At 34.8% G+C, this 14,969-nt stretch overlaps 1 protein-coding gene across 1 annotated transcript; it reads right to left on the reverse strand.

Moving 5' to 3' along the window:
* Nucleotides 1–3,526: 3,526 nt before the first annotated feature.
* Nucleotides 3,527–6,321, reverse strand: LOC128219994 (uncharacterized). Its single transcript, XM_052928222.1, has one exon. It carries the CDS (start codon nucleotides 6,240–6,242, stop codon nucleotides 4,461–4,463), a length of 1,782 nt encoding a protein of 593 aa, XP_052784182.1. The 5' UTR covers nucleotides 6,243–6,321; the 3' UTR covers nucleotides 3,527–4,460.
* Nucleotides 6,322–14,969: the final 8,648 nt, after the last annotated feature.

Genomic DNA, 14,969 nt, shown 5'->3' on the forward strand with positions numbered 1-14,969 from the left:
GTTTCAAACCTCAGACCTTACAGGATCAGAGTTAATTACTCAAAAGTAAAAGTGCGATAGACCACTGACCTTGGGATAATGCATTTTTCATAATTAATCAGAAAGCTAGTTTGTATTTACTAAAAGGGGTAAACCATACTTGTTTGAATATTTGACCTTTTTTCTTTGTCTTATGACGTGTAAGGCTCCAAAGATTAACAATATCTAGTGATTATCTGAAATTTTGTTTGAAATACGTTTTATAAAACCATACAGTAGAAATGTAACAAAGACTTTTGTAAATGGTCGCCTAGATAACGTTTTATTGCTTCAAACATTTAACCAACATTATTACTTATGAATTCAATGTTACATTACTCTTATCATTTTTTTTAATTAAAACTATCAAGTACATACTCATATTTATAACATACATCTTAGTAAATTTCCTTGAGAAAATGATTATTGAAAATTATGTACAACGTTTAACATTTTGTTCATTTTTTTTCAAATTTCACATTTAAAGTGTTTAATAAAGACGAACCGTCGATGATCAGCACATATCAGGATTGTAGTTTCCTTTACAGGCGCAAAATACCAGTGTTGAATGCATATCATGTTTAACACATTATTTAGGTTCAGATAAAAAATATTAGCCTTTCAAATGTTTTTTAATGAATAGCTACGTGGCCACGTATTCCACAGTTAAAATGTCGCTGATATTTTTTAATCTGTACATAAATCATATGCAATTTCTTTTGTTTTAATCATTAAATTCAAGTAAGTTAAATACAATAATACATTAAAATAGAAAAACAACAACAACAAAACAACGTTTATTTCATCAATCTATATTGCGCGGCTTTAATATTGAGACATATCCAATAAAAACCGGCTATGTCGAACTCATTTTTCTCGATTTTCTGGTTGTTTCGAACTTTTTCAAGTGTGATTGGTTAAGTAAGATAAGTTTTGTATTTCGGTTATCTCGAATGTTTGTTATCTCGACTGTATATACTATTGGTTGTATGTTTCATGTACTTTAAATCAAGGTTTACATAAACCGTTATATGTTACTATGTAAACTAATCAGATAATTGTCTTATCAAACCTTTCGCTTTACGACCCAACCCTCGTATACCAGATACATCGGTAAAGATTTTTAAAGAAAAATTAAACAAAAAAAGGGTATTTTCTTATATCTTTAACATTGCTTTATTTTCCGATTGAATCCTTACACAAATATTTTTTTGAGATAATTAAACAGCGATTTTTCTCTTGATGTTGTTTATCTGGATAATCAGATAATAATAAATGTTTCACAATTTTAAAAGGAAAAATCGCCCATCTGTTTTTTGTTCAATACGGTGCATTGTCTTGTAATTTATTTCTTTTAAGGAATACAAATAAAATGTATAATTATGTGATTTTTTTATGGAATGTGATACGGTATTATATTGGTATCATTTCAAAGGGTTTAACGGGTAGAGAAATATGTAAAACACAAACAAATATATCATAGAACAGACCGTATTTTACTACACGTAAACATTACAGTTTTTGGTGCTAAATATAGATAATTTTACAAATATATTAACATTACAATTATATAATGAAGTGAACGGCATCAAATGCATATTATACTTGACATATAAATTCTTCATTAAATAAAAACAAGTTCTTCATTTCCACTAACATCTCCAAAATTAAAAGGGTAGCTGGTATGCATTTCTTTTGTTCACTTTTTATTTTAGAGAGCCGGGATTCTGTACCAGGCCAACCTGTATCAGAGTATATCACGTTTGAAAAAAAGAACATGATTATATAATGCTCAAATTTTATGTTGAAACAAACATAATGTTGCCTGAGATCAACATTATGTTTATATATGTTCTGTTAACCCTTTGAAGAGTGGAAGCGAAAAAGTTCCATTTGTTTTCACCCGTCCATCCGGATAACCAGGAATTACTAAATGAAGAGGCGGGCTCATATCCCTGCAAAGCATCCATACATGTACAAATAACATACATATCACTTAAATAAATCACACCCTGATTTAAGTCTGTTTAGATGACGCTTAACAATTTCAACGTGGTAAAATTTTGTTAACATAGTTTGGCCCCAGTGGGTTGTACATTTTACGATGCCACTGGCCTTTCCATGGGAGTCGACACAAGTGTGAGTGAATGTACCCCAGTTGGAACTACCTTGTTTATTCACGTGCGTCTTTTCATAGCACTGACACATAGGATCCTCCTTTAACGTCTCCAGAAGACCAGTTTTAGTTTTAGTTGCGAGTCTTGAAATCGAACATGCAACCCTTCCGTCGGTTGGGAGTCAAGTGTTTTATAACTAGACCACGGGATCCGCCGCATGGTCCAATGAGTGTCAGTGGGCGCTACGTTGGTTCTGTCTAATATTTTGGGCTCGATGCTCCACATAAGAACTAAAACGACAAGAACATTTATGTGATCATCTTAAAACCTGGCCCCAATTTCTCGAACAAGTTTAAGTCTCTTATTATAGGAATAAGCTATACATGTATAGGTATATACTGTGTAATACAGGTATTCTTATTTTGAAGATTTTAAAGATTTGTAAGGGATTTTGTTATGATAAACACAACAGTTTTTCTTTATTTTGCAAATTCAACGTTGAGTAAGTATTGTTCCTAAATGAATAATGAAAGGCATATAATACTATCAGATTAGATAGAAATTAAAACAATCAAATAATGTTGCGGAAAGGTCTTTCCTTTGTTATGTGATTTAGGTTAAGACTTATTTTATAAAACCAGGCCCAAATATCAGGACAATACTCTTATTTCTAGATCTCAACATCACATCTTATTTCCAAATATAAGCATGAAAATAATTATGATGATACGCATTATCATGTCCGATATATTTGATAAAAATAATCTAGAGCAAAAAAATGTACTTGAATAATAATAAAAAAATAACCAATTTGTGTTCTAATATAATGTTGCCATTGGATATTGACCATCCATTATTGTGCAAAAATCAAATGGGTAATAACGAGTGTGCACAGTCTACCGTAATATAAATTGTTTGACTAGAATGAACTAATTTCTAATACCCCGGAATGATTGTTGCATATATAGAAAGAGAGAAAATCGTGATATGTGACTAAATTTGATCTTCTCGTTTTCATTTTAGCTATGATATTACGACATTGAAGCTTTGGCTATGACATTTCGACGTTTTCAATTAAGCTATGATATTACGACATTGAAACTTTGGCTATGACATTTCGACGTTTTCAATTAAGCTATGATATTATGACATTGAAACTTTGGCTATGACAATTCGACGTTTTCAATTAAGCTATGATATTATGACATTGAAACTTTGGCTATGACATTTTCACAATAAAATCTTGGCTATGACCTTTCGACGTTACGATTATATAATTGTTTTCATTATCAATTCCATTCAGTGAGACTGTATTTATTGACACCACATTGAGAAGCAACTTTTTTTTCGCAACACAAGGAAACAACTCAAATAACATTTACAATTTTTTATTTCAATAACTTCAAAAATTATCAAAGCAGACAGTCCTCTGATTATTCTTAGGTAACTAAATAAATCCATATGCATCATACAAACAATATTAAATGTAAAAAGAGTGATTGTATTTCAAACAGACATCCTATTTACACTTAAGCAAGAAATAATAAAATCGAGAAGCATAAAACTCTTTACTGGCGGGTAGCTTTACGGGAGTCGAGGGTAGGATATCAAAAAGCTCACAATAACCACCGACACCATCATCATCATCAGCATCATCATCATCATCATTATCATCATCATCATCAGCAGCAGCAGCAGCCGCAGCAGCAGCAGCAGCAGCAGCATGATAACGCATGGAAAGTGATACAAAAGGAGTTGTCCGATTAACTGCATCATGTAACAACGATACACTGTAAATGTTATAGTTAGTAGTAACTATTTTGTGAGGTTAGGTTCTAATAATTTAAAACTTTATAAATTATATTATAGGCTTAGGATATTGTACTGTGCAGAATTTGTCGCATGAATGAAATTAAAAATGTGTTTTTTTACATCATATTATTACAATTAACTTAATAATCTGGAATTCTATAATAAGTAATGCAGTCACAGCCACGGTGATTAAAATAATACACTTCAGTAGTAACAATAATCTGGAAGGCGTTCCATTAAGAATATTAGGAATTGTGTTCGTAAGTAAATACGATTTTCTATCATCAATGTACCTTATCTCTCTTAAATCAATTGCATTTAAAAATACTTTATAAACATATCAATACAAGTCAAATACTGGTCTTTGTTTCAAAAAACAATATATAATTTACAAGAATCTTATTTACAAACTATTAACAAATACATAATATTCAAGCATAACGTTATATTTCCTTTAATTATAAATATTACTCTACACATTTTTTTTTATTTCTGAGCTTATCGAATACACTTTTATTGTATTATTTTAAACAGTTTCAGTGTTTCCACGCCAGTCACACTGTTGGACACGGCCATTCTCGAGCCATCCCTGGAGACGGCAACGGCGAACGGATGCTTAATGTCGACGTCACATGACGCCAATATGTTCCCGTCGGGCGATATTTGGATGACGGAGTTTGTTTTCCCACTGCAAACAAATACGGATTGATCTGGGCCAGCAAATGCGCCTCTGGGTTCTCGTATACGGCCATCGTTTACCTCTCTGCTCTTGCCGGTCGCCGTGTTGTACATATAAACGGTATGAGCATGCCTGTCAGTAAGGACAAGAACATCCCGGGATTGTATGTAGGTACATTTACTTTCACCAAGCTTATACGTCTTTCCAGGAAACTTCATATTATCAAAGTTGCTCTCCTTACCGTCCACGTCAATCATCCTGGCAGACCGCGGGTCGTTATAAGTGCTCACTACGAACGTGCGGTCGTTCAAGGAACAGATGGAGACGCAGTAGGTGGACGTGGTCAGCGTCTTCATCAGCGTGATCGTGTTGGCACTGCCCACTTCCAGCAGGCAGATGGTTCGGTCATTTAATGTTACTGCAATATTGATATCAGAGTAGGAAGTTACGTCCCTAGGAGATGTCTTAAATTTATAAAAGCTGTCGAGCCTCTTCAGTGTGTCACTTAGGATAAAACTTTTACAGTTGAAGGTATCAATGGCTACCATTCTCCCGTCCGGCAGAAAGTCCAACCCACTAACATACGGCTCCCTCTTGTCGTCTCCTGTCTTCATGAGCTCCATGGATTTCAACAGCTCCAGACTCATCGGCCTTTGTTGGTTTGTCTGTTTCTCGTCAGTAAAGCTTTTTGCTGTTTTGCTTACATCGTCTGCATTTAATGATTGTGTTTTAAGTTCTTGTGTTTTATTTAATGAGAATAATGCGACATCAGTAGTTGTCATTTTTAAAAAGTGTTCGTCGATTTTTAATCTTACTTTGACCGTGCAATCACTCTTCAATAAAGTGTTCAGTGTTTGTGATGCCTTGTCTTGCGTCCTTTTGAGAATGTGATTCAGAATGAATATTTCCGTTTCCGTTCCATTCTCGCTAACGCTATCCGACATTGCCAAGTGCGTGTCAAGTTCTTTCTTCAGGTTTTCAGATGCATTTCTCCTCGTATTCAGACGTTCGTCTTCCTGTGTGTTATGGTTAGTCATTTCGCTGACAATTCGCGCTTTGGCTTCCTCAATTTTCATCAAAATATCTTCCTTGTAAATATCAATTTCTTGTATGATTTCTTCCGCTCGCGCAACGTTGTTCAATTGATCTTCCTCGCATTTCATTATTACTTTTGAGGCAGTAATAATGGATGCACGTATCTTTTCCCTTTCAACATCTTTCATATTCTTAGCGACCTTTGCTATTTCGTGGATATTATCGCATCTTCGATGACGAGAAAAGGCACAGATTTCACAGCACAAATCTTCGTGGTCTGCACAGTGAAACATGAACACTCGTTTATGTTCGCAACACTGATCCAGTCCCTTCATGTCGACATCTGGCTTGACACAGGCTTTATGGGCAGCCACGATATCATGTTCATCTACCTTTGTGATGTGCACCTTGTGTACGTCACAGCAGTCGTCGCATAGATATACCTTGCATGTATTACAAAACAACGAAGCCACCTCTGACCTGTCCCGACGACAACAAGGCTCACATTTGCTCCCGACTCTTCCACCGACGGCGTCACTAGCACATTCCTGAATGTTATCATCAATTTCTCCTGTAGCCATGTTTTTCTTGTTTAGTGTATATCCTCTTATGTAGAGAACTTAAATCTTCCGTACCTTTCTTTCCGCTGTGATAATACAAATATCAATCTACTTTCGTTTTAGTGTAGTTCACTATGCATTCACCTGCAGGTAAAATGCTTTCAAAAACATCTACTTTCGATTTAGATATGTTCATTGTGCTGTGACGTTTCATGTACATGTACAGTGTTTATAAAGGTCGGTTGTGAGCTAGCGTTATCTATCATGTACGTTAATATATGATATGATCAATATAAAAGGATCTGTCTGAAGTATAATTGGGTGAAACTGAACGTTTAAATTATGTGTATCCTGTGTTGTATGCTTGACTTTCAAAATATTCTAAGCTGTACTCGATAAAGAAATGTTATTATCTTTATGTGCGTAACGCAGTTTATTTTTTATCGCTAGTTTCATGAACTATATTTTACGCCCCCATTAACAGTATTATATTCCTAACAAGGCCTATTAAATAGTAAAACCCATTAACATATATTTCAGCATAGTATATGAATATTTTGTCAGGGAAAGGGAAGACTCAACGTATCACTTTCGAATCAAGGCTGGGAAATTAAAGCCAGGAGTACTCAAACTATTCCGAACAATCTAATAACTATTACTATTCCATCAAATCACGTTTGGAACCTTTCTCCAGAAGTAATCAAATCATTTAAAGTGATCTCATCTTTTTCTAGTGACGCCTTGGAATCTCACTCCAGAGACACTCAATCATTTAAAGTTATGGCACACATTCAAATCAACCCCATTATCACACGTAACATTACGGTTATATCACATACAAAACCATACCGTTACACCACATGCAAAACCACACAGTTAAAACACATTCAGAACAACACAGTTGTACCACATAAAACGACTCAGTAATACCTCATACAAAACAACACAGTTATTCCACATACAAAACACACATTTATTCCACATACAAAACAAAATAGTAATACCACATGCAGAACAACACAGTAATACCACATGCAGAACAACACAGTCATACCACATACAAAACAACACAGTCTTACCACATGCAAAACAACACAGTCTTACCACATGCAAAACAACACAGTCTTACCACATACAAAACAACACAGTCATACCACATGCAAAACAACACAGTCTTACCACATACAAAACAACACAGCTATGCCAAATGCAAAACAATACACTACCGCCATATTCAAAACCTCACTGTTACACCACAAGCGAAACGACACATTTATACCACATACGAAACAACACAGTCGTTCCACATAGAAAAATATACAGACATACCAAATACAAAACATCACAGTTATACCAAATACGAAACAGCACAGATATATCACATACGAAAAAACACAGTCATCCCACATACAAATCAAAACAGTCAAACCAAATACGAAACAACACAGTGATACCGCATACAAACAGCCCAGTCATACCACATACAAAACAACACAGACATCCCACATACAAACAACACAGTTATACCAAATGCGTAACAGCACAGATATACCACATACAAAACAACACAGACATCCCACATACAAAACAACAAATTCATTCCAAATACGAAACAAAACAGTGATACCGCATACAAACAGCACAGTCATACCACATACAAAACAACACAGTTATACCAAATACGAAACAACACAGTTACATCGCATACAAACAGCACTGTCATACCGCATACAAACAGCCCAGTCATACCACATATAAAACAACACAGACATCCCACATACAAACAACACAGTTATACCAAATGCGTAACAGCACAGATATACCACATACAAAACAACACAGACATCCCACATACAAAACAACAAATTCATTCCAAATACGAAACAAAACAGTGATACCGCATACAAACAGCAGATTCATACCACATACAAAACAACACAGTTACACCAAATACGAAACAACACAGTTACATCGCATACAAACAGCACTGTCATACCGCATACAAACAGCACAGTCATACCAAATACAAAACAACACAGTTATACCAAATACGAAACAACACAGTTATACCAAATGCGAAATAACACAGTTTTACAAAATACAAAACAACACATTTATACCAAATACGAAACAACATAGTTATACCACTTACAAACAAGACAGTCATACCACACACAAACAACACTGTTATACCACATACAAAACAACAGAGTTATACCGCATACAAACAATACAGTGATACCGCATACAGAACAACACAGTTATACCACATACAATACAACACAGTCATTCCACATACAATCAACACAAATATACCACATATGAAACAACACAGTTATTCCACATAAGAAACAGCCCATCGATCTTACCACATAAAAAGCAACACAGTAATACCAAATTCAAACAACACAGTTATACCAACCACTTACAATACATCACAGTCATACCACATACAAACAACACAGTTATACCACATACAAAACAACACAGTTATACCACATACAAAACAACACAGTTACACCGCATACAACAAACACAGTTATTCCACATATAAAACACACAGTTTATTCCACATACAAAACAAAATAGTAATACCACATGCAGAACAACACAGTCATACCACATGCAGAACAACACAGTCATACCACATACAAAACAACACAGCTATGCCAAATGCAAAACAATACACTACTGCCATATTCAAAACGTCACTGTTACACCACATGCGAAACAACACATTTATACCACATACGAAACAACACAGTCATTCCACATAGAAAAATATACAGACATACCAAATACAAAACATCACAGTCATAAAACAATCAAAAAACACAGTCATACCACATACAAAGCAACACAGTTATACCACATACAGAACAACACAGTCATGTCACATACAAAAAATCACAGTTATATAACATACAAAACAACACAGCCATGCCATATGCAAAACGAGACAGTGCTGCCACATCCAAAACCTCACTGTTACACCACATACGAATCAGCACATTTATACCACATACGAAACAACACAGTCATTCCACATACAAAACAATACAGACATACCACGTACAAAACAACACAGTTATACCACATACAATAAAACACAAGTATAGCACATACGAAACAACACAGTTAAACACAAACGAAACAGTACATCGATCTCACCACATAATAAGCAACACAGTTATACCAAATACAAAACAACACAGTCATTCCATATACAAAACAACACAGTTACACCGCATACAAACAGCATAGTCATACAACATACAAAACAACACAGTCATACCACATGCAGAACAACACAGTCTTACCACATACAAAACAACACAGCTATGCCAAATGCAAAACAATACACTACTGCCATATTCAAAACGTCACTGTTACACCACATGCAAAACAACACATTTATACCACATACGAAACAACACAGTCATTCAACATAGAAAAATATACAGACATACCAAATACAAAACATCACAGTCATAAAACAATCAAAAAACACAGTCATACCACATACAAAACAACACAGTTATACCACATACAGAACAACACAGTCATGTCACATACAAAAAATCACAGTTATATAACATACAAAACAACACAGCCATGCCATATGCAAAACGAGACAGTGCTGTCACATCCAAAACCTCACTGTTACACCACATACGAATCAGCACATTTATACCACATACGAAACAACACAGTCATTCCACATACAAAACAATACAGACATACATATGAAACAACACAGTTAAACACAAACGAAACAGCACATCGATCTCACCACATAATAAGCAACACAGTTATACCAAATACAAAACAACACAGTCATTCCATATACAAAACAACACAGTTACACCGCATACAAACAGCATAGTCATACCACATACAAAACAACACAGTTATACCAAATTCAAAACAACACAGTTACACCACTTACAAACAACACAGTTATACCACATACAAAACAACACAGTTATACCACTTACAAACAACACAGTCATACCACATACAAAACAACACAGTTATACCAAATACAAAACAACACATTTATACCACTTACAAACTACACAGTTATACCACATACAAACAGCATAATTAAACCACATACAAAACAACACAGTCATACCACAAACGAGACAGAACAGTTATACCGCATACAAACAACACAGTTATACCAATTAAGAACAGCACATTTATAACACATACAAAACAACACAGTTATACAAAATACAAAACAACACAGACATCCCACATACAAAACAACATATTCATCCCACATACGAAACAATACAGTCATGCCAAATACAAAACAACACAGTCATCCCACATACAAAACAACACAGTCATACAACATACAAAACAACACTGTAATACCACATACAAACAGCATAGTCATACAACATACAAAACAACACAGTCATACCACATACGAGCCAGAACAGTTATACCGCATACAAACAACACAGTTATACCACACAAAACAGCACATTCATAACACATACAAAACAATACAATTATACAAAATACGAAACAACACAGTCATACCAAATACAAAACAGCATAATCATACCACATACAAAACAACACAGTCATCCAACATACAAAACAACACAGTCAAACCAAATACGAAACAACACAGTGATACCAAATAAGAAACAACACAGTGATACCGCATACAAACAGCACAGTCATACCACATATAAAACAACACAGACATCCCACATACAAACAACACAGTTATACCACATACAAACAATTCAGTGATACCGCATACGAACAATACAGTCATACCACATACGAAACAACACAGTTATACCAAACACGAAACAACACATTGATACCGCATACAAACAGCACAGTCATCCCACATACAAAACAACACAATCATCCCACATACAAACAACACAGTTATACCACAAACAAACAATACAGTGATACCGCATACGAACCACATACAAAACAACACAGTTATACCAAATACGAAACAACACAGTTATACCACATACAAACAATGCAGTGATACCGCATACAAACAATCCAGTCATACCACATACAAAACAACACAGTTATACCAAATACGAAACAACACTGTGATACCGCATACAAACAGCACAGTCATACCACATACAAAACAACACATTTATACCAAATACGAAACAACACAGTTATACCACACACAAACAACACAGTCATACCACATACAGAACAACAGAGTTATACCGCATACAAACAATACAGTGATACCGCATACAGAACAACACAGTTATACCACATACAATACAACACATTCGTTCCACATACAAACAATACAATTATATCACATATACAACAACACAGTTATTCCACATAAGAAACAGCCCATCGATCTCACCACATAAAAAACAACACAGTTATACCACATACAAACAACACAGTTATACCACATACAAAACAACACAGTTATACCTCATACGAGACAGAACAGTTATACTGCATACAAGGGGAAATCACTATGTCAATATGAGTACAAAATTGATAAATCTTGCAAGGCGCAAAACTTTCCATTACTACCTTTGCATTATAAAAGCTTTACTGAATTCGAACTCCTTTGAGTAATCGTTTAAGTAAGTATCTTGACAATGGATTACTTATGAGAAACAAACAATGCGAGTTAGTTCTGCAATTAAGTGCCCCCAGAGTTTTTTCTTGCAGGTTGAACAACTTCACATCACTATCTGTCTATGTTCCATGTTTCAATCAATTCCTTATTGTGTTTTTGTATAAATTAACCAGGGGATATAACTCTGAAAGAAAATGCCCCAGATTCGAAGAAGAAGAAGAATGCCATATACAGTGTGTCCTTCTTTCAGTCGAAGGGGAGACATAATTAACATTGTATAGGACAGTAGCTTTGAACATGTTCTGACCAAGCATGGTGTGTTGCAAGTATATTAAAACTTAATGTAGCTTTTAACATTTTCTACCAATACTGCCGGTATTGCAAGTATTGTATAACTTAGTGTATATTTGATATTGTTCTGACCAAACATGCACGTGTTGTAAGTATATCAATACTTAATGTAGCTTTTAACACGTTCTGACCAAACTTGTCCGAGTTGCAATTATATTAAAAGTTAATGTAGCATTGTACATGTTCTGACCAAACATGTCCGTGTTGCAAGTAAAATAAAGGCTAAGGTAGTTTTGAACATGTTCTAACCAAACATGCACGTGTTGCAAGTAAATTAAGGGTTCAAATAGCTTTGAACATGTTCTGACCAAACATGCCTGTGTTGCAAGCATATTAAATGTGAAAGTAGCTTTGAAAATGTTCTGACCAAACATGCCTGTGTTGCAAGCATATTAAAGGTTAAAGTAGATTTGAAAATGTTCTGACCAAACATGCCTGTGTTGCAAGCATATACAAGTAGCTTTGAACATGCTCTGTCCAAACATGCCTGTGTTGCAAGCATATTAAAGGGCAAAGTAGCTTTGAACATGTTCTGTCCAAACATGCCTGTGTTGCAAGCATAATAAAGGTTAAGGTAGCTTTGAACATGTTTTGTCCAAACATGTCTCTTTTGCAAGCATATTAAAGGTTAAGGTAGCTTTGAACATGTTCTGGCCAAACTTGCCTGTGTTGCAAGCATATTAAAGGTTAAGGTAGCTTTGAACATGGTGTGACTAAACATGCCTATGTTGCAATCATATTAAAAGTAAAAGTAGCTTTGAAAATGTTCTGACCAAACATGCCTGTGTTGGAAGCATATTAAAGGTAAAAGTTATTTGAACATGTTCTGACCAAACATGCCTGTGTGTTGCAAGTATATTAAAGGTTAGAGTAGATTTGAACATGGTCTGACCAAACATGCCCGTGTTGCAAGTATATTAAATGTTTAGGTAGCTTTGAACATGGTCTGACCAAACATGCCTGTGTTGGAAGCATATTAAAGGTTAAGGTAGCTTTGAACATGGTCTGACCAAACATCCCCGTGTTGCAAGCATATTAAAGGTTAAGGTAGCTTTGAACATGGTCTGACCAAACATGCCTATGTTGCAAGTATATTAAAGGTTTAAGTAGCTTTGAACATGCTCGGACCAATCATGTCGGTGTTGCAAGTATATTAAAGGTTAATGTAGCTTTGAATATATTCTGACCAAATATGCCCGTGTTGCAAGTATATTAAAGGTTTAAGTAGCTTTGAACATGCTCTGACCAATCATGTCGGTGTTGCAAGTATATTAAAGGTTAATGTAGCTTTGAATATATACTGACCAAATATGCCCGTGTTGCAAGTATATTAAAGGTTTAAGTAGCTTCGAACATGCTCTGACCAATCATGCACGTGTTGAAAGTAGCTTTGAACATGTTTTGACCAAACATGTCCGTGTTGCAAGTATATAAAAGGTTAATGTAGCTTTGAACATGTTTTGACCAAACATGGCCGTGTTGCAAGTATATAAAAGGTTAATGTAGCTTTGAACAGGTTCTCATTAATTCTCCTCGAAAATGTAGGACTGATGTAGATACTAATGTGCCCAACGACTTCAGTGTGGTTGAGTCCACTGTAATTTTGAATATAAGATGCAGTGCAGTGCAAAGATTATGTCTGTAAGACCCTTGATTGCGTGTCAGTGCCGCATATTTATGTTACACATGAACATCGGATTGGCCAAGAATGTTAGGTCAAACTCTTGACCATGTGTTTAATGAAATTATCATTTCTAAAGAAATTTTGTGGATTGTTCGTTTTATTTGGAATTTATATAGGAATGTAAACTGCATTGCATTATTTATGAATCTTTCCGTTTTATTCGGGGTATGCTAAACTATTGGTTCTTAAATGTCAGATCGTTGCGTTCGCATATTATAAAAAAAACAAACACAACCACACACTACTTAAATTATTCATTTCAATAGCGTTGTTTATCACTGTAGAAATATGTATTGAATTCGTATGTATGCGTATACAATAATGAGAAACCAAACTTAAAAATACATCATACTGGTGAGACTGAATCTTCTGATGTTTAATTTACTTTATCATGAACACATTTCGAAGCATTTTAAAAGCAATCTCATCAAACTGTTTGCGATTTGATTTTTAAATGTGTTTTATTTAAGAAAACTGCATAGTTGTTTCTGTTCATATTGCATTGTATTCATTTATTGACCGATTTAAGAAAGTATTTTGACCCACATATATTTACGACCCCGGTCATTATTCTTTTGAAAAAGTGACTCCATTTCAGTAAGATATTGACTACATCTTGAAAATAATGACTCCCTACATGTCTATAAATTAGTGACCCCAACCAAACAGAACCGAGTGTATTATATTGTAGTAAAAATATATTTGATCAACATGTTTGGGCTTTTAAGGCTTGTGCTCCTAATTCTCAGATGTATAGCTGGTACTGCTGGAGCTACTACTTCTTTGGTGGTGCTGCTGCTTATCTTGCGATAGTAGTTCTATATTAAGGGAGTTAATTGTCATCAGCGTGATGACCCTTCATTTTGTTTTTTTTAATTATGAAGCCCCGAAGTCAAATGAACCCTTCACATCCACACAAACACATTTTATGGTATTTCCTTCGATACCTTTGATATCTGAAGATTAAAGGCAACTAAACATGAACTCATAATGTGGTATTTCCTTCGATACCATTGATATGTTTAGGTTGAATGCTCGTACACACATACTCATGATATAGTATTTTCTTCGATACCATTGATATGTTTTTGTTGAATGCTCA

Source organism: Mya arenaria, chromosome 15 (genome assembly GCF_026914265.1).
Source record: "Mya arenaria isolate MELC-2E11 chromosome 15, ASM2691426v1".
In the NCBI taxonomy this organism is placed as follows: domain Eukaryota; kingdom Metazoa; phylum Mollusca; class Bivalvia; order Myida; family Myidae; genus Mya; species Mya arenaria.